At 47.0% G+C, this 23,212-nt stretch overlaps 1 protein-coding gene across 4 annotated transcripts in view; it reads left to right on the top strand.

Moving 5' to 3' along the window:
* L2HGDH (L-2-hydroxyglutarate dehydrogenase) overlaps positions 1-23,212 on the top strand; it is a 65,640-nt gene that overhangs the window by 21,984 nt on the left and 20,444 nt on the right. For all 4 annotated transcript variants that reach the window (XM_058666409.1, XM_058666408.1, XM_004584805.2 and 1 more), the window contains exons 6-8: positions 1,758-1,792; positions 15,303-15,470; positions 16,703-16,860. In XM_058666409.1, coding sequence (XP_058522392.1) covers positions 1,758-1,792; positions 15,303-15,470; positions 16,703-16,860 — 361 coding nt within the window. The remainder of the gene's footprint in view (positions 1-1,757; positions 1,793-15,302; positions 15,471-16,702; positions 16,861-23,212) is intronic.

The following is a 23,212-nucleotide window of genomic DNA, read 5'->3' as shown; positions in this document are numbered from 1 at the left end:
TCTCAGTTTTTTATGTGGGTGGTGGAGATCCAAGTTATTTGGGCATCGCTCACTGCTTTCCCAGAGGCAAAAGAGCAGGATCAGAAGCAGAGCAGCCAAGACTTGAGCTGAAATGCCAGCATGGTATGTAGGCGTCACAGGTGATACCTTGACTGGCTAGACTACAGCACTTGTCCTTGGGAAACACCATGTTTCAGGACAGTCCAGGGCCCAGCAGGGCAAACTAGTGGCTAAATTCCTGTCTTTGCATGCGCCAGGATCCCAGCTTCTCCTCTTCCCATCCAGCTCCCTGCTTGTGGCCTGGGAAAGCAGTTGAGGATGGCACAAAGCCTTGGGACCCTATACCCACGTGGGAGCCCTGGAAGAGGCTCCTGGCTCCTGGCTCCTGGCTTCAGATCGACTCAATTGGGGAGTGAACCAGTAGACAGAAGATCTTTCTCTCTGTCTCTTTTCTCTCTGTATGTCTGTCTGTCCAATAAAAATAGATAAATCTTAAAAAAACAAAAAAGAAACTCACCTAACATTGCTCAACACTAAATGAATAATTTAGTAGAAAAATAAATAAAAGGACAGCCCATGGTTGTAAAATGACTCAGCCATTCAAAATACCCCCATCCCTGTTTTAGACTGCACTTAGAGTTTGTTTTGTTTTGAGGATGTTTTTTTTTTTAAAGATTTATTTATTGTATTACAAAATCAGATATACAGAGAGGAGAGACAGAAAGGAAGATCTTCTGTCCGATGTTTCACTCCCCAAGTGAGCGCAACAGCTGGTGCTGTGCCAATCTGAAGCCAGGAACCTGGAACCTCCTCCAGGTCTCCCACACGGTGCGGAGCCCCAAGGCATTGGGCCGTCCTCGACTGCTTTCCCAGGCCACAAGGCGGGAGCTGGATGGGAAATGGAGCTGCTGGGATTAGAACCTGTGCCCATATGGGATCCCGGGGCGTTCAAGGCCAGGACTTTAGTGGCTAGGCCACGCCGCCGGGCCCAAGGATGTTATTTTTTTAATCAGATGGAATATTTGGAAGGCATCTGTTTGCTATTGGGAAAACTCAAGGAGAAAAAAAAGTAGTGTTTATTTTTTCTTCTTTGACAGATTTTAAAGTAGATCTAGGCCATTCTCCTGGTGGCATTCTACATCTTAAGATAATGAGCCATTTGTGAAATACTTAAGGCTGTTACTATCAGTAGGTAGCATGAATCTGATTTCTAAAACATAAAAGTTTTCTTATTTGCAGTGCATGTACTTGATAAGACATTGAACTCCCACATGTCTGAGTGGAAATGAATTTCATAGCTTAATGTTGGAAGTTTGTGTGTGGTGATAACCTTGCTTCTTTCAGCAACACAAAACCTGCAAGGAATCAGGTCACCTACACATAAACGACACAGCTTCTCAAGTAATAGCGTTAGCCCTATGGGAAAATAGGTGATTTATTATGAACTGGTGTTCAACATGATTTTCAGGATTAGAGTTCAAGGAAAAGCTGGCTCTGTGTTGGAGCTCAGATGTGAAACAGTTTATAATCACAGGTTAATAGAACAAGCCAGAAAAAACATGCCAGAGGTTTCAATAATGTCAAGTATGAACTAGTATAGTTTTGTTACTTCATAAAATGCTTCACAATAAAAAAGTAGAATGCAAACAGGTTGTGACAGAAGAAAAGCAGGTAAGTTCGTTGCCAGTATACTATTTCTAGTAGCATTCTCCTTTTGCTAAAAATAAATCTTACAGATGGGTTGTTTTTTTTTTCAGGGATGAATTATCCAATTGTTATAAAGAATACGAAGGTAAAAATTCTTAAGCAAAATTGCTTTCTATTTTGTAAAAAAAAATTGAATTATCCCAAAGTTGTATGTTTAAAAAAATATTGATCTATTATGTTATGAAATGGAAGAGAGACACACAGGTCTTCTGTTGCTAATTCACTTTCTGAATGCCTGCAATATCCAGGGCTGTGCTGTGCTGAAACCAGGAGCCTTGAACTTAGTCTAAGCCTTGCACGTAGGTGGCAGGAATCCCAGTGCCTGGGTTGTCACCTGCTGTCTCCCAGAGTACACATTAGCCGGAATCTGGAGCTGAAAATAGAACTGGGACTCTGATAGGAGATACAGTCATCCCCCAAATATCTTAACCATTGTGGCAAAAGCCCACCAACAGGACTGTATTTTAAGTTGTTGGATGCACTTTGTCTAATATAAAACTAACCATGGGAGAAATTCTCTTATAGACATTTAGCAGCTTTTAGTCTAAGAAGGGCTGCTGCTTGGGAATGTCTTCATAAAGTGGCATGCAAAGAAAAGGATAGTAAACATTGGAAGTGTCATTTTAAGGGAAAACTGAGAGGTATTTTATTGCTTTGTTTACTGATCTGGGCTAACTTGTTTACGAATTAGAAAATGATGGGGGAATGTGCAGATTGTGTAAAGGAAGATGAACCGCTTTGGTTCCTCATCACACAGTGTGAAGCGAGAACCGAGAGTGACAGAGAAGTGTGTGTGTCCTATGCACATGCTGCGTGATCAGGGCCCAGTTCTGGCAGCATTGTCATTCTTGAACATTCTTGGACAGGTTGTCGGAATCAGGCCTCACACAGCTGTGAAAGGAGCTAGGTAAGCAGAGATCCAGATGGGACTCAGTGGATCCAAAGCTGAGAAGTAGATCAAACCTGAGAAGTCATGTGTCTAACTGCCAGTGGCAGAAGAGGGGAGGGGCACAGCCAAAGGGAAGTCTCTGAAGGGTACTCTTGACTCAAAAGTCTGCACCCAGGATCAGTAGTTAGAAAACAGTGTTAGAACCTGATCGGCAGGCCTGGTGCAGTAGCCTAGTGGCTAAATCCTTGCCTTGTATGTGCCGGGATCCCATATGGGCATCAGTTTGTGTCCTGGCTGCTTCAGTTACCACCTAGCTCCCTGCTTGTGGCCTGGTAAAGCAGTCGAGGATGGCCCAAAGCCATGGGACCCTGCACCCGCATGGGAGACCCAGAAGAAGCTTCTGGCTCCTGGCTTCGGATTGGCTCACTCTGGCCGTTGCAGTGAACCAGTGGATGGAAGATCTTTCTGTCTGTATATCTTTCTCTCTGTATCTCTGCCTTTCCAATAAAAATAAATATTCAAAAAGACAAAACAAAGCAAAACAAAACAGATCTGTGATTCGCTGGGCAGTGGGTGTCAATCTGTCAGCGTTACACAAGGATGACCTTCAGCAGTAATGACTACTGCTTTCCTTCTGCCCGCCAGAGCATAGGCAGGGCCTGGTCTGTTTTGATCCACTGCAAGTTAGAACTATACAGAGAAGGGAGTTCTGTGAAGCCTAATTCCCAGCTTAACCCAGATGTCACTTTACACACCCCGCAGTCTATCTGTTGTCACCCTACGTTCATATATACCCTCCACTGCTGTATTCAGCTTCAGAATGAAGACAAGGGCAAAACTGTGCCTTCCCCTAACAGGACATAACTGCCCCTCACACTGGTTCTCTCTGTTCGTCTTGGAGTGTTCGTTCTTTCCTAGCTGAACCACACTCCTCCTCTGACATCCTGGAACGTAAATACTGAGATACAAGGCCAGCATCTGTTGATGCATCTTAGAATGGGTTAGTACTTCTCACCTGGAGGTGATTTTGTGCCCCAGGGGACATTTGACAGTGTTGTAGACATTTTTGCTTGGTGCAGCTTGGGGAGAGGGTTGGGAAGAGAAGGAGAAGTGCTACTAGCACCTGGTGGATAAAGGCCAGGGTTGCTGACCATCCTTAAGTACGGGAAGCTGACTCCAAAACCCAGATGTGTCTAGCCCTAGGTGAAACGCAGAAACTCTCTGCGTGATGATGGGGGGTGATGGGTAGCCATGTCCTACTGTTCTCAGGCTGAGTGACCTGAGTAGTAGAAATGTTTGTTTCTCCCCTACTCCCAAATGCTGTATTATATTGTAAGCTGCCCTCTAGCAGCCCTTTCTCAAAACCATTTTAGGGGGTCAGGCTTTAATATGTGGATTTGAGGGGAACACAATTCAGGCCTTAACCATGGGATGTGAAGGGACCAGCATAGTAGCTCAGTTGGCTAATCCTCTGAGAATTAGCAAGCGCCAGCATCCCATATGGGTGACAGTTTGTGTCCTGGTTCCTCCGCTTCCCATCGAGTTCTCTGCTGTTGGCCTAGGAAAGGAATAAAGAATGGCCCAAGGTCTTGGGAATCTATACCTGTGTGGGAGACGTGGAAGAGGCTCCTGGCTCCCGGCTTCAGAATGGCTCAGCTCCAGCCATTGTGGCCATTTGGGGGAATGAACCAGCATATGGAAGATTTCTCTCACTCTCCTCTCTGTAAATATGCCTTTTCAATAAGGATAATAAATCCTTAAAAGGAAAATAATGGGATATAGATACAATTTAGTAGTCTATATATGCAGATGTTTTATTTCAAAGTAAAAAATTCTCAGAATTACAGTATGCCTCATTTTTTATAACTTTTCATGTGGTTATAACTGATGTTCCATTGCACATATTTATTTCCTTTGACAAGCATCTCAGCTAGTCATGATTCCCAGTTCAGTGAAATAACCCAAGCTTTCGTTCCTGAAGTGTCTGTGTTGTTAGCTACCTGCCCATTGCAGATTTTGATAATTCCCAGTAACTCTTTTTTTTTTTTTTTAAGATTTTATTGTTATTGGAAAGCCGGATATACAGAGAGGAGAGACAGAGAGGAAGATCTTCCGTCCGATGATTCACTCCCCAAGTGAGCCACAATGGCCGGTGCTCGCCAATCCGAAGCCGGGAACCTGGAACCTCTTCCGGGTCTCCCACACGGGTGCAGGGTCCCAAAGCTTTGGGCCGTCCTCGATTGCTTTCCCAGGCCACAAGCAGGGAGCTGGATGGGAAGTGGAGCTGCCGAGATTAGAACCAGCGCCCATATGGGATCCCGGGGCTTTCAAGGCGAGGACTTTAGCCGCTAGGCCATGCCGCCGGGCCCAATTCCCAGTAACTCTTAAACCAATACATGGGGCCTGGCAGTGTGGCCTAGCCACTAAAGTCCTTGCCTTGAAAGCCCCGGGATCCCATATGGGCGCTGGTTCTAATCTCGGCAGCTCCACTTCCCATCCAGCTCCCTGCTTGTGGCCTGGGAAAGCAATCGAGGACGGCCCAAAGCTTTGGGACCCTGCACCCGTGTGGGAGACCCGGAAGAGGTTCCAGGTTCCCGGCTTCGGATTGGCGAGCACCGGCCATTGTGGCTCACTTGGGGAGTGAATCATCGGACGGAAGATCTTCCTCTCTGTCTCTCCTCTCTATACCTGACTTTGTAATAAAAATAAATAAACCTTAAAAAAAACCCAATACATGAAAAGGAAGTTCCTCTTGGGACGTATATTGAGGATACATTCCTTTATTTATTTATTTATTTATTCATTATCATTGCAAGCTGTCTATGTCATAGCAAATACTGTATTTGCCCTTGGGAGTCATGATTAATATTTCCCATTAAACCCAGAAATTGCTTCTTTGCCTTTGGATTCACTGGCCTGAGAAGCCTGGAGAAGCCAAATACAGCTTCTCCAGTTGAATGGAACCATTGCTGATTCTCTAATCAAAGTGTTTTCCCTCTAGGAATGAAAACTGGTAGATCAACAGAGCCCAGAACTGTAACGACAGAAAGTAAAAATCTTGCCAGTGTGTCTCTGGGATAATAGTAAGGAACCATTCCCATTCTCACCAAGAATTTTCAGCCATATGATTCTTTTTTTTTTTTTTTAAGATTTTATTATTATTGGAAAGCCGGATATACACAGAGGAGGAGAGACAGAGAGGAAGATCTTCCATCCGATGATTCACTCCCCAAGTGAGCCGCAACGGGCCGGTGCGCGCCGATCCGATGCCAGGAACCAGGAACCTCTTCCGGGTCTCCCACGCGGGTGCAGTGTCCCAAAGCTTTGGGCCGTCCTCAACTGCTTTCCCAGGCCACAAGCAGGGAGCTGGATGGGAAGTGGAGCTGCCGGGATTAGAACCAGCGCCCATATGGGATCCCGGGGCTTTCAAGGCGAGGACTTTAGCCGCTAGGCCACGCCGCCGGGCCCAGCCATATGATTCTTGACCATAAGAGGAAACAACACCACATGTTATCCATTGGTACAGAGCACATAGAGCATCTTTGGAGTGCACTGTCCAGCCTTGCACGGTGTTGCCAGCCGTTCTCCTGTTTGTCACCCGGGTGATAGGGAAAATGCAGTGGCTTGTGTAAGCACAAGCCTATTTCTGCACTTCATTTGCTGCAAAGTACGTTCACTAATGAGAAGTAATGCTTTTGTGTAAATACTGGGGTGGTGAGTAAGGAATATATCTTCTAAGTTCACAGATGATAGTTTTTGCAGAAGCTTTGTGGGCAAAAAAGGGAAGCATATTTCTGTTCCAGTAAGCACTAAGTGCTGCCTTTCTGTAATCGGAGAGGCTCAGGGGCTGTGACTGTAGCTGTGTTGTTTTCGGCTCTCAGCAGATTGAGCATTCCACAATGGCTGTGAAAACCTTCCTTAGCCCATGCATCCCCTTCATCTTTGCTTCCACAACTATTTCTTTTCTTTTTGTTTGTTTGAAGATTTATTTTTTTAAGATTTATTTATATTTATTGGAGAGGCAGATATACAGAGGAGGAGAGACAGAGAGGAAGATCCATCCATCGAGTGAACCGTCGTTCACTCCCCAAGCGGCCACAACAGCTGGAACTGAGCCAATCCGAAGCCAGGAGCCAGGAGCTTTTCTGGATCTCCCATGCAGGTGCAGGGTCCCAAGGCTTTGGGCCGTCCTCAACTGCTTTCCCAGGCCATAAGCAGGGAGCTGGATGCGAAGCCAAGATTAGAACTGGCACCCATTTGGGATCCTGTTGCCTGCAAGGTGAGGACTTTAACCACTACGCTATCACGCTGGGCCCAATTTATTTATTTTTAGTGTGAAGGCAAATTTAGAGAGAAGGAGAGACAGAGAAAGAAAAGATTTCCCATCTGCAGGTTTACTCACCAAATGGCCACAATAACCAGAGCTAAGCTGATCAGGAGCCAGGAGCCTCCTCTGGGTCTGCCATGTAGATGCAGGATGCCAAGACTTTGGGCTGTCCTCTACTGCTCTCCCAGACCACAAGCAGGGAGGCTGATAGGAAGTGGAGCAGCCAGGGCATGAAGCAGTACCCATGTGGGATGCTGGTGATTTCAGGTTGGGAATTAGTTCAGATTGCCACAATAGCCGAAGCTGGGCTGGTCTATAGCCAGGTGCTTTTTCTGAGTCTCTCTCATGGGTGCAGAGGCCTGAGGTCTTGGGCCATCCTCTGCTGTTTTCCTATCCACATTACCAGGGAATTGAATTGGAATTGGAACAGTAGGGGCTCAAACTGGAGCCCACATGAGATACTGTCACTGCAGGCAGGGAAGCTTCACCTGTTAACCCACAGCATTGTCCCCCAAGTACTGTAACTGTTTCTTTCCACCTTTATGGAGTAAATTCTACATGTTTAAAGAGTACAAGTATAATGTTATAATTGGATATATGAATATACTGTGAAATGATTAACACACTATACTCAGGTTAGCTCATTGCTGCATAGTTATGAGTTACTTTTGTGAGTGCATCAAATTCCCAGAACTTATTCATGAAGGCTCTAACTGGTACTCTGTGAGCTCTATCTCCCCTATTCCTGCCCATCCTGTTCCCTGAGTTCCTAGAAACCCATACTTTACTCTGTTTTTATGAATACAACTTTTTCCCAAGATTTCACATATATTGCTTTTGGCCTTTTGGCTAAGAGCAAGTGCAAGATTTTACATAGCAGTAAAACCATACAGTATTTGTTGTCACTGTATGATTATTTATACTTCACATGACATCTTCTAGATTCATCCATTTTGTTGCAAATGGCAAAATTTCTTTCTTTATCTGGAAGTAAATAATATTACATTGAGTTTATACCACATTTTTAAACCATTCATCTGTCAGCAGACACTTAGGTTAATGTCATGTCTGGATATGATATATTGACTTTGGGTTTGGGGACTGCATATACAAAAATGAGATTGCTAGATCATATTACAGTTCTGCTTTTAATTTTCTAAGAAACTTCCATTCTGTTTCTCACTGATGGCTGTACCAATTCACATTCCTACATCCTCATCATTGCTTGTTAATCATTTGTTGTTTTTATCTTAGCCATTGTTATAGGTGCGAGGTGCTAGCTCATTGTGGTTTTGATTTTCTACTTCACCGATGATGTAGTTATAAACACTGTTTCATATATCCTTGGCTATTTGGAAGTCTTCTTTGGAAACAAAAAGTCTATTGCAATCCCTTGTCCATTTTAACATCGTATCATTTAGGTTTTGTTTTTGTCTGTTGGTTGTGTAAGTTCTTTACATATTTTGGATGTTAATATTATCAGATATATGGTTTGCAAATATTCTCTCTTATTCTATAGGTTACCTCTTTGTCAACTGTTGTGCAGGAACTTTTTAGTTTGATGTATTCTGGTTTGCTTAATTTTGCCTTGATTGCCTGTGCTTTTGGTGTCTTACACAAAGAATCATTGTCAAGACTAATGTCAAAGAGCTTTTCCCCCTTGTTTTCTTCTAGGAGTTTTAAGTTTTAGATTTTTCTTTTAATTGGAGAGGCAGATATCCAGAGAGAAGGAGATACAAAGAAAAAGATCTTCCATCCACTGGCTCACTCCCCAAGTGGCTGCAAAAGCTGGAGCTGAGCCAATCCAAAGCCAGGAGTCAGGAGCTTCTTCCAGGTCTCCCACAAGGGTGCAGGGTCCCAGGGCTTTGGCTTATCCTTGACTGCTTTTCCAGGCCACAGGCAGGGAGCTGGATGGGAAGGGGAGTGGAACAGCTGGGAGATGAATTGGCATCTGTATGAGATTCCAGCAGATTCAAGGCGAGTATTTAGTCACTAGGCTATCGTGCCACACCCTATGATTTTCAATTTTATGGTTAAGTCATTAATTCCAAATTAATTTTTGTGAGTAGTTTAAGATAGGAATCTAATCTCATTCATTCACAATGAATACCTGATTTTCTGGGCACCATTATTTGGCAGACTGTTCTTTCCCCTAAACATTCACATAGCAAGCCATCAGTGAAATCAGGGATGACTAGAGAGAGAGGCTTACATTCTCAGAGCAGGCCACTTGCCTACTGATTATTATAATCTTACACGTCAAGATTACCCTTCCACGAACATTCACATTGTGGTCCTCAGATATCTTCCCCTCTTTGCCTGTTTGGAGTGATGTGTTCACACATCTTTTTTCCACAACTCTTTTTTCTGACCATCCAACCAATCCATTGGTTAGTGAATTTGGAGCTATACTGAAGAGCCATCCTTTTTATCCTCTCTGCCTCTAGGGAAGAAGGATAGCTGGGTGTTAGGCTGAAAGTTCTGCCCACTGTGTAGATTTCTCTTTATCACATTTCTTCAGGGCCACTTCCAAGTGAGGCTGCAGTGGTTCAGCTTTTCACTGTCCAGTGATTTAAGAATGTTATATAGACCTGGCTGCAACTTGTATATACCTGCAGAGGATTTGTATAACACTAATCTTACATATTACCCTTCTTGATGACAGATTATTGCTGTACACACCCAGTTTTATGATTTGATGAGTCAGACAATGTCCAGCTAGTAGAGTGAGTTGTGTTTTTTTTTAAGATTTATTTATTTTTATTGGAAAGACAGACATACAGAGAGGAGATACAGAGAGAAAGATCTTTTGTCCACTGGTTCATTCCCCAAGTGGCTGCAATGGCAGAAGCTGAGCCAATCCAAAGCCAGGAGCCAGGAGCTTCTTCCAGGTGTTCCATACAGATGCAAGGTCCCAAGGCACTGGGCCATCCTCCGCTGCTTTCCCAGACCACAGTCAGGGAGCTGGATGGGAAGTTGGGTCGCTGGGACACAAACCGGCACCAGTATGGTATTCCAGCATGTGGAGGTGGAGGATTAGCTAGTTGAGCCAAAGTGCCGCCCCCTCGTGGGTTGTTCAGATGGTAACGTGATGATCTTCAGTTGGGTGCTCCTTCAAAAGCAGGACCTCTTTCTTAAGAACAAAGTGATAGTTGGCTGCTGAGGATGGTATTACTCCCGCCAAAATTGAAAGTTCTGTGCTATGTTTTGCCAATAGGGGCCCGTCAGCAGCTCTGTAGGACACCGTTGCCTGCCACAGATACTTTGATTACCGTGTGATCTACTGGGTCATGTGACCTCATTGGTAGAGGAACCAGAATTTCAATTCAAAAAAAGAATAGGAGGTTGTTATTGTACCTGTTCCCATATACAGAGCATTTTTTTTTACTGGAGCATGGTGTCAGGTGATGATACCAATGGATATCTGTTTCATCCAGGGTTGCTATAGTTGTTTATGCTTTTTGTTGTCATTTCCCCTTTTGTCTAGCTTTAGAGTTCAAAATCAGAATTTTGGGTCTCCTTACCAAGGTGATAGTCTGTTGTTTTTTGTTTTTAATAAGAAGTGGAAAGAAAAGGAATTTTAAAAATAAACTTTTAGAGAAAGACTTGTACATTTATACATCAGGCATCACTTATCAAAGGATGAAAGAAATGCATTATTTAGAAATATATCTATGGTTCATGATGGATGTTTGACCTAGCAGTTGAGACCTTGCTTGGAACCCCTGCATCCTGTCTCAGAGCATCTGGATTTGCGTTCTGACTCTGCTCATGATTCCAGCTTCCTGCCAGTGTGTTCCCGGGAAGGTAGTAGGTAACAGTTCAGGTAGAGTCGTTGCCACACACGGGAGACATGAATTGAGTTTTTGGGTCCTGGCTTCGTCTTGGCCCAGCCCCAAGCTCTTGTGGGCACAAGGGCAATGAGCTAGCAGAGCATGTATGAGATTCCTTCACTGTCTTCTCTTGCCTTTCAGATAAATAAATTTATGCTTGATTATTCAGTGTTGTGCTCGCTTCGGCAGCACATATACTAAGATTATTCAGTGTTTGTCTTTCCCTTTGAAATTGAGATTATTGTATTACTAGATTAAATTATTGTTTTATGTACAAAATAAACTTTTTCAGAAACTTGTGTAGTTTTTAATTTCTTTCTTGGGAACTTCTTAAAAAGAGACCTATTATATTGGGCCCGGCGGCGTGGCCTAGCGGCTAAAGTCCTCGCCTTGAAAGCCCCGGGATCCCATATGGGCGCTGGTTCTAATCCCAGCAGCTCCACTTCCCATCCAGCTCCCTGCTTGAGGCCTGGGAAAGCAGTTGAGGACGGCCCAATGCCTTGGGACCCTGCACCCTTGCGGGAGACCTGGAAGAGGTTCCAGGTTCCCGGCTTTGGATCGGCATGCATCGACCCGTTGCGGCTCACTTGGGGAGTGAATCATCGGATGGAAAATCTTCCTCTCTGTCTCTCCTCCTCTCTGTATATCTGGCTATAATAAAATGAATAAATCTTTAAAAAAAAAAAAAGACCTATTATAGGGTCTACACAATGGTTTAACAGGCAGAGTCTTTGACTGAGGTGCCAGCATCCCTTACGTGTACCAGTTTCAGTCCTGTTGGCACTACTACTGATCCAGCTCTCTGCTGATGTGCCTGGGAAAGTAACAGAGGGTGGCCCAAGGCCTTGGGACCCTACACCCATGTAGGAGGCCTAGAAGAATATCCCAACTGTGGGGCCAGGCGGCGTGGTGTGGCCTAGCGGCTAAAGTCCTTGCCTTGAATGCCCCAGGATCCCATATGGGCGCTGGTTCTAATCCCGGCAGCTCCACTTCCCATCCAGCTCCCTGCTTGTGGCCTGGGAAAGCAGTTGAGGATGACCCAAAGCTTTGGGACCCTGCACCCTTGCGGGAGACCTGGAAGAGGTTCCAGGTTCCCGGCATCAGATTGGCGCAGCACCGGCCCGTTGCGGCTCACTTGAGAAGTGAAACATCAGATGGAAGATCTTCCTCTCTGTCTGTCCTCCTCTCTGTATATCCGGCTTTCCAATAATAATAATAATAATAAATCTTTAAAAAAAAAAAAGAATATCCTAACTCCTGGCTCCGGACTGACCCAGCTCTGGCTATTGCGGCCATTTGGGAAGTGAACCAGTAGATGGAAGATCTCTTTTTTCCTGTCTCTCTCTCTCTCTGTACCTCGGCCTTTCAGGTAAAAATAAGCAAATCTGGGGCCCGGCGGCGTGGTCTAGCGGCTAAAGTCCTCGCCTTGAAAGCCCCGGGATCCCATATGGGCGCCGGTTCTAATCCCGGCAGCTCCACTTCCCATCCAGCTCCCTGCTTGTGGCCTGGGAAAGCAGTTGAGGACGGCCCAATGCTTTGGGACCCTGCACCCACGTGGGAGACCCGGAAGAGGTTCCAGGTTCCCGGCATCGGATCGGCGCGCATCGGCCCGTTGCAGCTCACTTGGGGAGTGAATCATCGGACGGAAGATCTTCCTCTCTGTCTCTCCTCCTCTCTGTATATCTGGCTTAATAAAATGAATAAATCTTTAAAAAAAAAATAAGCAAATCTGAAAGAGAGAGAACTATTAAGTTATAATGCTATTTTACAAATTCAATTCCTATCTATATTATGATAGATATATCTACTACATTTTGTGTTCTGAGAACAAAATTGATTGCTGACCTTTTAAAGTAGGAATAGTAGGTATATATCATATAAAAACATGTCTTTAGTATAAAACTTTAGGTAGACTGGAAAGACACTGACATGCTTAGAATGGACAGTCTTTATTTTTGATGACACAGTCCTTTTGACTTAAAGGCTTTTTAAAACAATAGTTTAGGGCCTGGCGCAATAGCCTAGTGGCTAAAGTCCTCGCCTTGCACATGCCAGGATACCATATGGGCGCCGGTTCTAATCCCAACTGCCCTGCTTCCCATCCAGCTCCCTGCTTGTAGCCTGGGAACACAGTCAAGGACGGCCCAAAGTTTTGGGACCCAGCACCGTGTGGGAGACCCGAAAGACGCTCCTGGCTCCTGGATTCAGATCGGCTCAACTCTGGCACTTTTGGCCACTTGGGAATTGAATCATCAGACAGAAGATCTTTTTCTCTGTCTCTCTCCCTCTCTGTATATCTGACTTTCCAAAAAGAAATATTTTTAAAAATTACATAGTTTAGCTAATTTTAATGCACTATAGAGAAATTTTGTCTTGTTTTTCTGAAAAATGTGACTTATAATTCTTGAAAAAGAAACTTCACTTCCTGGCAAGAGTAAAAGTCACATGTGTATAGAGTCGAAAATACAGCATAATAGAAAAAAGACTGAATCATTGGGTGCTGGGCAGAAAGAGAATGTTGAAATGAAAAGAGAACTTCAAGGTTTCAGAAATAGGTTGATTTAGAAAATAATCTAGGGGCAGACATTTACTAATTTAGGGCACACTAGCCTAAATCAAGTCCTGGCTGTTAGGACTCAGCTCCCTGATAATGGCCTGACAAAACAGCAGAGGATAGCTCATGTGCTTGCGCTTCTGTCCCCATGTGTATGAAGCTCCTGGTTGTGGCATGGCCCAACCCTATCCATTGCTGTCATTTGAGAAGTGAAACAGTGTGTCAAAAATTGCTCTCCCTCTTTATCCTGTCTTTCAAATAAATAAAATAAATATCTTCAAATAAATATTTTTTATTATTTTTTTTAAAAGCATCAGGGAATGTTTCCTTATTTCTTTTTAATGATTTTATTGTTATTGGAAAGCCGGATATACAGAGAGGAGGAGAGACAGAGAGGAAGATCTTCCATCCGTTGTTTCACTCCCCAAGTGAGCCGCAACGGGTCTATGCACGCCGATCTGAAGCCGGGAACCTGGAACTTCTTCCAGGTCTCCCACGTGGGTGCAGTGTCCCAAGGCATTGGGCCGTCCTCAACTGCTTTCCCAGGCCTCAAGCAGGGAGCTGGATGGGAAGTGGAGCTGCTGGGATTAGAACCGGCGCCCATATGGGATCCCGGGGCTTTCAAGGTGAGGACTTTAGCCGCTATGCCACGCCGCCGGGCCCCCAAATAAATATTTTTTAAAAGAAGAAAATTAGTAAAGTTATCAAGAACAAGAAATTACTATGTGTATGTAAGTACAGATGGGAATTAAAGTATGGTGGTAAGTGGTGATAAACTGAAGTAATTTAGAAGCTAGGGTGGCAGACTGATGGCAGATTGGCTAACCTTGGTAGGATGAGGCTAAAAATATGCAGGTACTAGCCGCAAAGGTTTGTGGGAAATCCCAACAGCCTAACCACTGAACCAAAACCCTGACAGGAGTATGTGCTCGTATTAGGTACAGCCTGGATGAATGAAATTACTAAAGTAACCTCAGCTTGCAAAGTAGATATTAATGAGAAATGAAAAATAGTTTGGAGCTCGGTTACAGTTGATATTATGCAGGATTGTTGAGTGCAATGTAACTCAACAGTAATTTTCCAGGAGAGGAGTTACAGAGGGTACCATAGTACTGAAGGTCATCTAAATGAGATTCACGTCTTCATGCAACAAATAATGAGGAAACTCTGTGCTATAAAATAGGATTGTATGTGCATGCAAGTATAACATGTTAATTTATTTATTTGATAGGCGGAGACACAGAAGTCTTCCATCCACTGGTTCACTTCCTAAAAGCCTGTAGCAGCAGGTTGGCCAGGTTGAAGCTGAGAGCCAGAAACTAATTCCAGGTCTCCCATTTGGCAGAGACCCAATACCTGGAGCTATTACTTGCTGCCTCATAGGGTATACATTGGCAGGGAGTTGGCATCAAGAGCAGAAACTCAGGCACTCTGGGAAGGGATGCCAGCATTCTAAGTGGTGTCTTGACTGCTGCCACCACCTGTCTGGCCCACATGTATTGTTTGTTAGTATACTTGCAAGATCAACCACTATTTTTTAAAATTAATCTATTTGAAAGGCCTTTCAAAGAGAGAGAGAAATCTTGTACCTGCTGGTTCGCTCTCCAAGTGGTCTCAATGGTTTCAGCTAGGCCCAATAGGAACTTATAACTCCATTCTTGTCTCCCATGTGGATGTCAGGCACCCAAACATTCATGTTATCTTCTGCTCTTCTCCCAGGCACGTTAGAAGGGAGCTGGAAACCACAACCAGGACTTGAACCAGCATTCATGGGCAGTAAGAATAGTGGGCTTAACTCACTGTGCCACAGTTACAGAATCAGCCATTGTTGTCTCTAAAATTCTCTGAAGAACTTTTTTGCTTATGCTTGTATTGAATATCCTTGTTCAGGAAATATGTCATTTCTCTCTTTCTCTCTTCCTTCATCTTTTCTGCCTTGTGGTGCATTCTGCTTCTCTGCTTTCTGCACATCGCGGTTCTGTTTTAAACCAGGGAGAAGAAGTTCGGAGTCAGTATGTTGTGACGTGTGCAGGCCTTTACTCAGACCGTATTTCAGAGTTGAGTGGCTGCAATCCCGATCCTCGAATTGTACCATTCCGGGGAGATTATCTACTCTTGAAGCCAGAAAAAAGCTATCTTGTAAAAGGAAACATTTATCCGGTAGGTAATGCTTCTAAACCTTCTCATTCTTTTCACGCTGGTGGTGGGCACTGAAAAAAATGACAAAAATAATACTTTTAACCTGAATCTGGAGAGTTTGCAAGGCTGTTTGTGCAGACGTTTGGTCTCTGCAGGTCACTTCCTAAAGCTGCATGGTGTAAGTAGTACATGGCTCCAGAGAGCATGAGTGTACGGGAGGTGGGGGAAGTGCCGCCGGGAAGGAGCTGGAGTTTGATGCTCTCTGACCGAGGGAGCACTTGCTGGAGAACGGGATTGGGTATCATCTGTTTCTCAGCTTACTGCCCAAAGGTGCAGAAAAGGGCTCGTGCCACTGTGTAGTTTCACAGGGAAGAAGACAGACACTTTTAAAGTTCATTCTTCTGTCTGAAACTACCCTCAAAGTGAGTGACTTTTTAAAAATACATTAGACTGAACCAACTGAAATTACTAGTCTTAAGCCATTTGTTGTATTTGACCGTGCCTAAACTCTCATCTACTTCAGCCAAATGCATTCCCACTTTGCAAAAACCTGTGCTGTGAATGTGCATCTTTTGGTTTTATGTATCCTTTTCCTGGCAGCTCTGCTTTTACATGCCGGTCACAGCTATTTTCAGTGTGGGAGAGAGAAAATAACCCCAAGTAGGGACACTTCATCTTATTTCTCTTTGCCTAGCAAGATGAGTAGATAAGACAGTGTGTTCTAGTGTCGATGACATCAGTGTTTTCTGGCTGGCATTTCTGACCACAAAGCATATTGATAGAAATGTATATTTGGTGTGATAGCCTAACAGCTAAAGTCCTCACCCTGCACATGTCAGGATACCGTACGGGCGCTGCTTCTGATCCCAGCAGCCCTGCTTCCCATCCAGCTTCCTGCTTGTGGCCTGGGAAAGCAGTTGAGCATGGCCCAAAGCCTTGTGGGGGAGACCAAGAAGAAGCTCTGGGCTCCTGGCTTTGGATTGGCTCAGCTTCAGCCATTGTGGCCAGAAGAACTTTCTCTCTGTCCCTCCTCTTCTCTGTATGTCTGCCTTTCCAATAACAATAAATAAATCTTAAAAAATGTATATCTGAATACAAATAAATCTTTAAAAAAATGTATGTCTGAGTACAGCTCACAATACAAATTAAACACATGGGAAGATAACTTTTATATTACCAGTTCAATGTTTGCGTCAATAGCAACATGGCATGGAATGCAGGGCTAACTGTTCTTTGCTGTATTGAATCTGTAGGTCCCAGATAGCCGGTTTCCTTTCCTAGGAGTCCACTTCACACCAAGGTTGGATGGCAGCATTTGGCTGGGACCTAATGCAGTTCTTGCTTTTAAACGAGAGGGTTACAGACCCTTTGACTTCAATATCAGAGATGCTTTGGACATAATTATCAATAGGTAACAACTTTATGCTCTTCAAAAATCATGTTGTACTTATACTTTCTAAGTGGCTAATTTGTCTTCATGGTCTGTTTCTTGTGGAAATCTTCATGTTTGTTATTCGAGTATTGAATTTCTTCTAAATCTAAACTAATATCCTTGTGGAATAAATGTAATGTTTTAATCTCCAGAAAGTTATAAGGAGCCAGCATATCTTGGTTAAAAAGAGGGTAAGTGGGTGGGTGTTTGGAGCAGTGGTTAAGATTGCCACAGCTTGTCTCAGTCGGCTTAGTGCAAGTCCTGGCTCTGTGCTACTTCCGTCTCTCTACTAAGGTACACTCTGGGAGACAGCAGGGAATGGATCCAGGCCAGGCACGTAGAAGACCTATATTGAGTTCTAGGCTTTTGCCTTTAGAGTGGCATTAGGCATTTAGGGAATAAACCATAATGTAGGATATTTTTCTTGCTCTCTCTCCTCTTCTTCTTTCCCTTATAAATAAGTAAAATTAAAAAAAAAAAAGATAAAGGCCATTCATAGACATGGTAATCCATATGTGACCATTGCTAACCTTCTCTGTTAAGGAAAGGGACCATTGGGGAAAGAGGATTTAAAAAGAAGGAAGAAGAGGGCTGCGGGAGAGGACGTCTAGCTCGGATCCCGAACCCAGTCCGCCATGTGCCCATGGCTCATGGCGGGCTGGGCCCGGACATGCCTGGGTGCGGCCTGTTTCCTTCTGGGGTGAGTACGCCGAGGGGGGAGGCCTCCGTGACTGGGCATGTCCGGGACCCACCCAACACCCTCATTGGGTGGTGGGTGAACGGGATTGGGGAGGGGCGCAACCTCGGGCCTGCAGGATTTAACTTCCGGCTGCCAGAGGCGAGCCGAGGGCTGCGGGAGAGGACGTCTAGCTCGGATCCCGAACCCAGTCCGCCATGTGCCCATGGCTCATGGCGGGCTGGGCCCGGACATGCCTGGGTGCGGCCTGTTTCCTTCTGGGGTGAGTACGCCGAGGGGGGAGGCCTCCGTGACTGGGCATGTCCGGGACCCACCCAACACCCTCATTGGGTGGTGGGTGAACGGGATTGGGGAGGGGCGCAACCTCGGGCCTGCAGGATTTAACTTCCGGCTGCCAGAGGCGAGCCGAGGGCTGCGGGAGAGGACGTCTAGCTCGGATCCCGAACCCAGTCCGCCATGTGCCCATGGCTCATGGCGGGCTGGGCCCGGACATGCCTGGGTGCGGCCTGTTTCCTTCTGGGGTGAGTACGCCGAGGGGGGAGGCCTCCGTGACTGGGCATGTCCGGGACCCACCCAACACCCTCATTGGGTGGTGGGTGAACGGGATTGGGGAGGGGCGCAACCTCGGGCCTGCAGGATTTAACTTCCGGCTGCCAGAGGCGAGCCGAGGGCTGCGGGAGAGGACGTCTAGCTCGGATCCCGAACCCAGTCCGCCATGTGCCCATGGCTCATGGCGGGCTGGGCCCGGACATGCCTGGGTGCGGCCTGTTTCCTTCTGGGGTGAGTACGCCGAGGGGGGAGGCCTCCGTGACTGGGCATGTCCGGGACCCACCCAACACCCTCATTGGGTGGTGGGTGAACGGGATTGGGGAGGGGCGCAACCTCGGGCCTGCAGGATTTAACTTCCGGCTGCCAGAGGCGAGCCGAGGGCTGCGGGAGAGGACGTCTAGCTCGGATCCCGAACCCAGTCCGCCATGTGCCCATGGCTCATGGCGGGCTGGGCCCGGACATGCCTGGGTGCGGCCTGTTTCCTTCTGGGGTGAGTACGCCGAGGGGGGAGGCCTCCGTGACTGGGCATGTCCGGGACCCACCCAACACCCTCATTGGGTGGTGGGTGAACGGGATTGGGGAGGGGCGCAACCTCGGGCCTGCAGGATTTAACTTCCGGCTGCCAGAGGCGAGCCGAGGGCTGCGGGAGAGGACGTCTAGCTCGGATCCCGAACCCAGTCCGCCATGTGCCCATGGCTCATGGCGGGCTGGGCCCGGACATGCCTGGGTGCGGCCTGTTTCCTTCTGGGGTGAGTACGCCGAGGGGGGAGGCCTCCGTGACTGGGCATGTCCGGGACCCACCCAACACCCTCATTGGGTGGTGGGTGAACGGGATTGGGGAGGGGCGCAACCTCGGGCCTGCAGGATTTAACTTCCGGCTGCCAGAGGCGAGCCGAGGGCTGCGGGAGAGGACGTCTAGCTCGGATCCCGAACCCAGTCCGCCATGTGCCCATGGCTCATGGCGGGCTGGGCCCGGACATGCCTGGGTGCGGCCTGTTTCCTTCTGGGGTGAGTACGCCGAGGGGGGAGGCCTCCGTGACTGGGCATGTCCGGGACCCACCCAACACCCTCATTGGGTGGTGGGTGAACGGGATTGGGGAGGGGCGCAACCTCGGGCCTGCAGGATTTAACTTCCGGCTGCCAGAGGCGAGCCGAGGGCTGCGGGAGAGGACGTCTAGCTCGGATCCCGAACCCAGTCCGCCATGTGCCCATGGCTCATGGCGGGCTGGGCCCGGACATGCCTGGGTGCGGCCTGTTTCCTTCTGGGGTGAGTACGCCGAGGGGGGAGGCCTCCGTGACTGGGCATGTCCGGGACCCACCCAACACCCTCATTGGGTGGTGGGTGAACGGGATTGGGGAGGGGCGCAACCTCGGGCCTGCAGGATTTAACTTCCGGCTGCCAGAGGCGAGCCGAGGGCTGCGGGAGAGGACGTCTAGCTCGGATCCCGAACCCAGTCCGCCATGTGCCCATGGCTCATGGCGGGCTGGGCCCGGACATGCCTGGGTGCGGCCTGTTTCCTTCTGGGGTGAGTACGCCGAGGGGGGAGGCCTCCGTGACTGGGCATGTCCGGGACCCACCCAACACCCTCATTGGGTGGTGGGTGAACGGGATTGGGGAGGGGCGCAACCTCGGGCCTGCAGGATTTAACTTCCGGCTGCCAGAGGCGAGCCGAGGGCTGCGGGAGAGGACGTCTAGCTCGGATCCCGAACCCAGTCCGCCATGTGCCCATGGCTCATGGCGGGCTGGGCCCGGCCGGGGAGCTCTGGGGTATTGGACATCTGAATCGCTGCTGAGATAGCTGTAGAGTGACCCCACTGTTTCTGGGATCTGAGTCAATCCTAAAGATTCCCAATGCCAGTAACTCTTCCTTTGAAGAACTTCCAATCCCTTAATAATGCTGAGCTTTGAACACCTATCAAGTAAAAGATAAGCTCCGGCTTGTGTAGCAGGCTGGCACCTAATGGTCCTCGGAGCAACCACGTGCAGGTGCGTGATTTACAGCTAGGAACGGTCCCAATCTGGGAAGCCACAGCTGGGATGAGGTTCCCACCAAGGGGTGTATGTGCTGGAATGGGGGCTGCGTTCTATCTAGGAAACAGTTGCAGTCACCCGAGGCACTAGTGTGGGCTGGGATTGGATGCACCAGGCCGGTTCAGATCCCAGCACCATCTGGTGTCATGGAGAAACAGGGTAGATGTGGGACTGACTAGGCTGGGTCTCAATCCCCTTCTGAGCCATGTGTGAGCTGTATGTGGGTATGGACGAGCCATGGCTGGGCTGAAACATCCAACAACAAGAGTCAGAATGGGGTGAAAGCCAGCCAGGAAAAGCCACTGTTCCTGCTAGGACAGGAGGTGAACTGAGTAGGGTTGGCTCAAGAACCCCCTGGCAAGCGCAAAATCTGGCATTGGGAGGGGTTCTGATGGAGGAGCCTGGGCAACTCCTCTGGCAGGACACAGTCCCTGCAGGTAAGCGCGAGAAGCATGATTGGAAACAGCCCAGAATAGGCCATGGAAAGTTTCCCACTGGCATGCATTCGGCATGGGTCAGGAGCAGGCCAGGCTGAATCAGTTCATGTCATCCTCTGGCAAATCCGATCACCAGAACAGAGTGTGGAATGGGCCGGGTTTGGTTGCGACAAAACCAGTACACATTCTGGAACGCCAGGGCGTGGTTGCCTGTACTGGATATGAATGCAACACCCATCCAGCACACGTGAGATCCAGGAAGGGAGGGGCAGAGCTGGCGGGGGGGTTAAGGGGCTGGTCCCCTCGCTGGACAACCACTCCCACTGGAGAGTGTTGGCTGGGATAGAGACAGACACGACTAAGCAAGGCTACAACACCTGTGCGCTGCATGTGGACAAGATCAGGGCCACAGCATCAGCTGGCAGAAGCTGGCACTGGGGACTAATTCTGTCGAGTCAAATCACAGGACCACCTAAAGAGTGCATAAACCGGGACAGAGAGACCTGGGAGGGAAAAAGTGGGTTCCCCCTTCTTGGGTCACTATTCCCGTGGGAGGGCATGAAAACTAGGACGGGGGCTGGGATGGCTAGACAGAGGCACTCAACAACATCTGTGAGGGCTGGATGGTTGAGTCGATTAGATAGAACTAAGCTTTAATACCCATTGACAAGTACCAGAGCCAAATGGGATGGGGGACAGACTGGTCTTCTGCTACACAAATTGGCAAACCAGGGTAGGGGGCAGGCTTGGTGGGGGTTATTGTGGGTCGCCCCGACTAGGCTGCAGCTCCCACTGGTTGATGTAAGGGCCGAACCAGACTGGACTGCAACACCCATTGGTTCCAGTGCAACTCGGGACTGAAAACAGAACCAACACAGCAATTGCAACCACCAGCTGATCAGGGTGATGGACTGTGCCGGGCCCTGTGCTTGCTAGAACATACAAGAATCTGGTCTGGGAATACCTCAAAGTATCTTTGGAGATCTCCCCACTTGAACTGCTGGACTCAGAATTCTAACCAAGAAAAGACAGAAGACAGAATAGGACAATCATTCATCCCAGCTACATGTTGGCAGCGAAATATGGGACAAATGGAGACTTCATGATGGACAATATCAATCAGTGGACCACCTCATCGAGCGAAACTGGCAGTGACTCATAACTGGAGAACTATTAACTCCACTTGAGCACATATCTCAGAGCATGCCCCACATATGGGACTTGGGGTGGGCGGGAAACCGGGTGGAGCTTCTCCCTCAATACCCCCTTTTACCTCAGATACATGATGGAAACAATATGGACATAATAGCATTGCCCACCTCCCTATCCCCCTGAACCTTTTTTTTTTTTTTTTTTTTTTTTTTCCTTCTCTTTCTTGATTTTCCTTCAACTATAGTTAACTATGTAAAGATTGTCAACAACAATACAATAAAATGGATTATATAAAAAAAATAAATAAATAAATAAAAAGAAGGAAGAATTTTCTTTTAAAAGAAATATCTTCCTTGTATCAAATTATTCCCTGCTCATTAACTATCATTTGTAAGAGACTAGAAGATTGCTGATGACCAGAGTTGCTGCCTTTGTGGGGAACAATTAGCAGCATATACTGTTGTATTGACCCAAGATGCAGGATCTTGCCTATGGAAAGAAATAACTTAATGAGGCATTTTTGTTTGGTCCATTTAGCAGTGTTTCTCTCCAAAGAGTTCCATATCAAAGTCACTAGAAACCTTTTAAAGCTGTGTTTACATTAGATTTTACTCTTCATGGATTCTGGAGTAGATGGTTTAGTGTGGAGCTTGTAAAACTACATACATATGATACATACATAGACTCTGCAGAGATGTGAAGATCTCTTGTTGTCTTTTACATGTGTTGACAACATGTAATATTTGCATTAAGAAAGCCTGGGTGGGTGGGGATAGTGTTATGGCACCGATGTTAGATCCCTGCCTGGAACACTGGTGTCCCACCCCAAGTCTCGACTACTCTGTTTCCAGTCCAGCTGCCTGGTAATCATGCAGCAGGGAAAACAATAGAAGAGGCACAAGAACTTGGAGCCCTGGTGGATTTCTAGATTCCTGGCTGTGAATTGGCCCAGCTGCAACCATAGCCATTATGTCCATTTGGAGAGGGTGAAAGATCTTTCTCTGTCTCCCCTTTCTATCCATTGCAGTTAAAAAAACTCAAAAGAAAATCGAGATGTTAGATTTTACAGAGTTAACAGTCCCAACCAAGGGGGCCCGGCGACGTGGCCTAGCAGCTAAAGTCCTCACTTTGAACGCGCCAGGATCCCATATGGGCACCGGTTCTCATCCCGGCAGCTCCACTTCCCATCCAGCTCCCTGCTTGTGACCTGGGAAGGCAGTTGAGGACGGCCCAAAGCTTTGGGACACTGCACCCATGTGGGATACCTGGAAGAGGTTCCTGGTTCCCGGCTTTGGATCGGCACAGCACCAGCCATTGCGGTCACTTGGGGAGTGAATCATCGGATGGAAGATCTTCCTCTCTGTCTCTCCTCCTCTGTATATCTGACTTTGTAATGAAAAATAAATAAATCTTAAAATAAATAAATCTTAAAAAAAAAGACATTGTTAAAAAATTAAAAAAAAA

The sequence above is a fragment of the Ochotona princeps genome, chromosome 6, assembly GCF_030435755.1.
Source record: "Ochotona princeps isolate mOchPri1 chromosome 6, mOchPri1.hap1, whole genome shotgun sequence".
NCBI classification, from domain to species: Eukaryota; Metazoa; Chordata; class Mammalia; order Lagomorpha; family Ochotonidae; genus Ochotona; species Ochotona princeps.
Note: the sequence above shows the minus strand (reverse complement) of the source record. Positions and strands in the feature narration are given on the sequence as shown.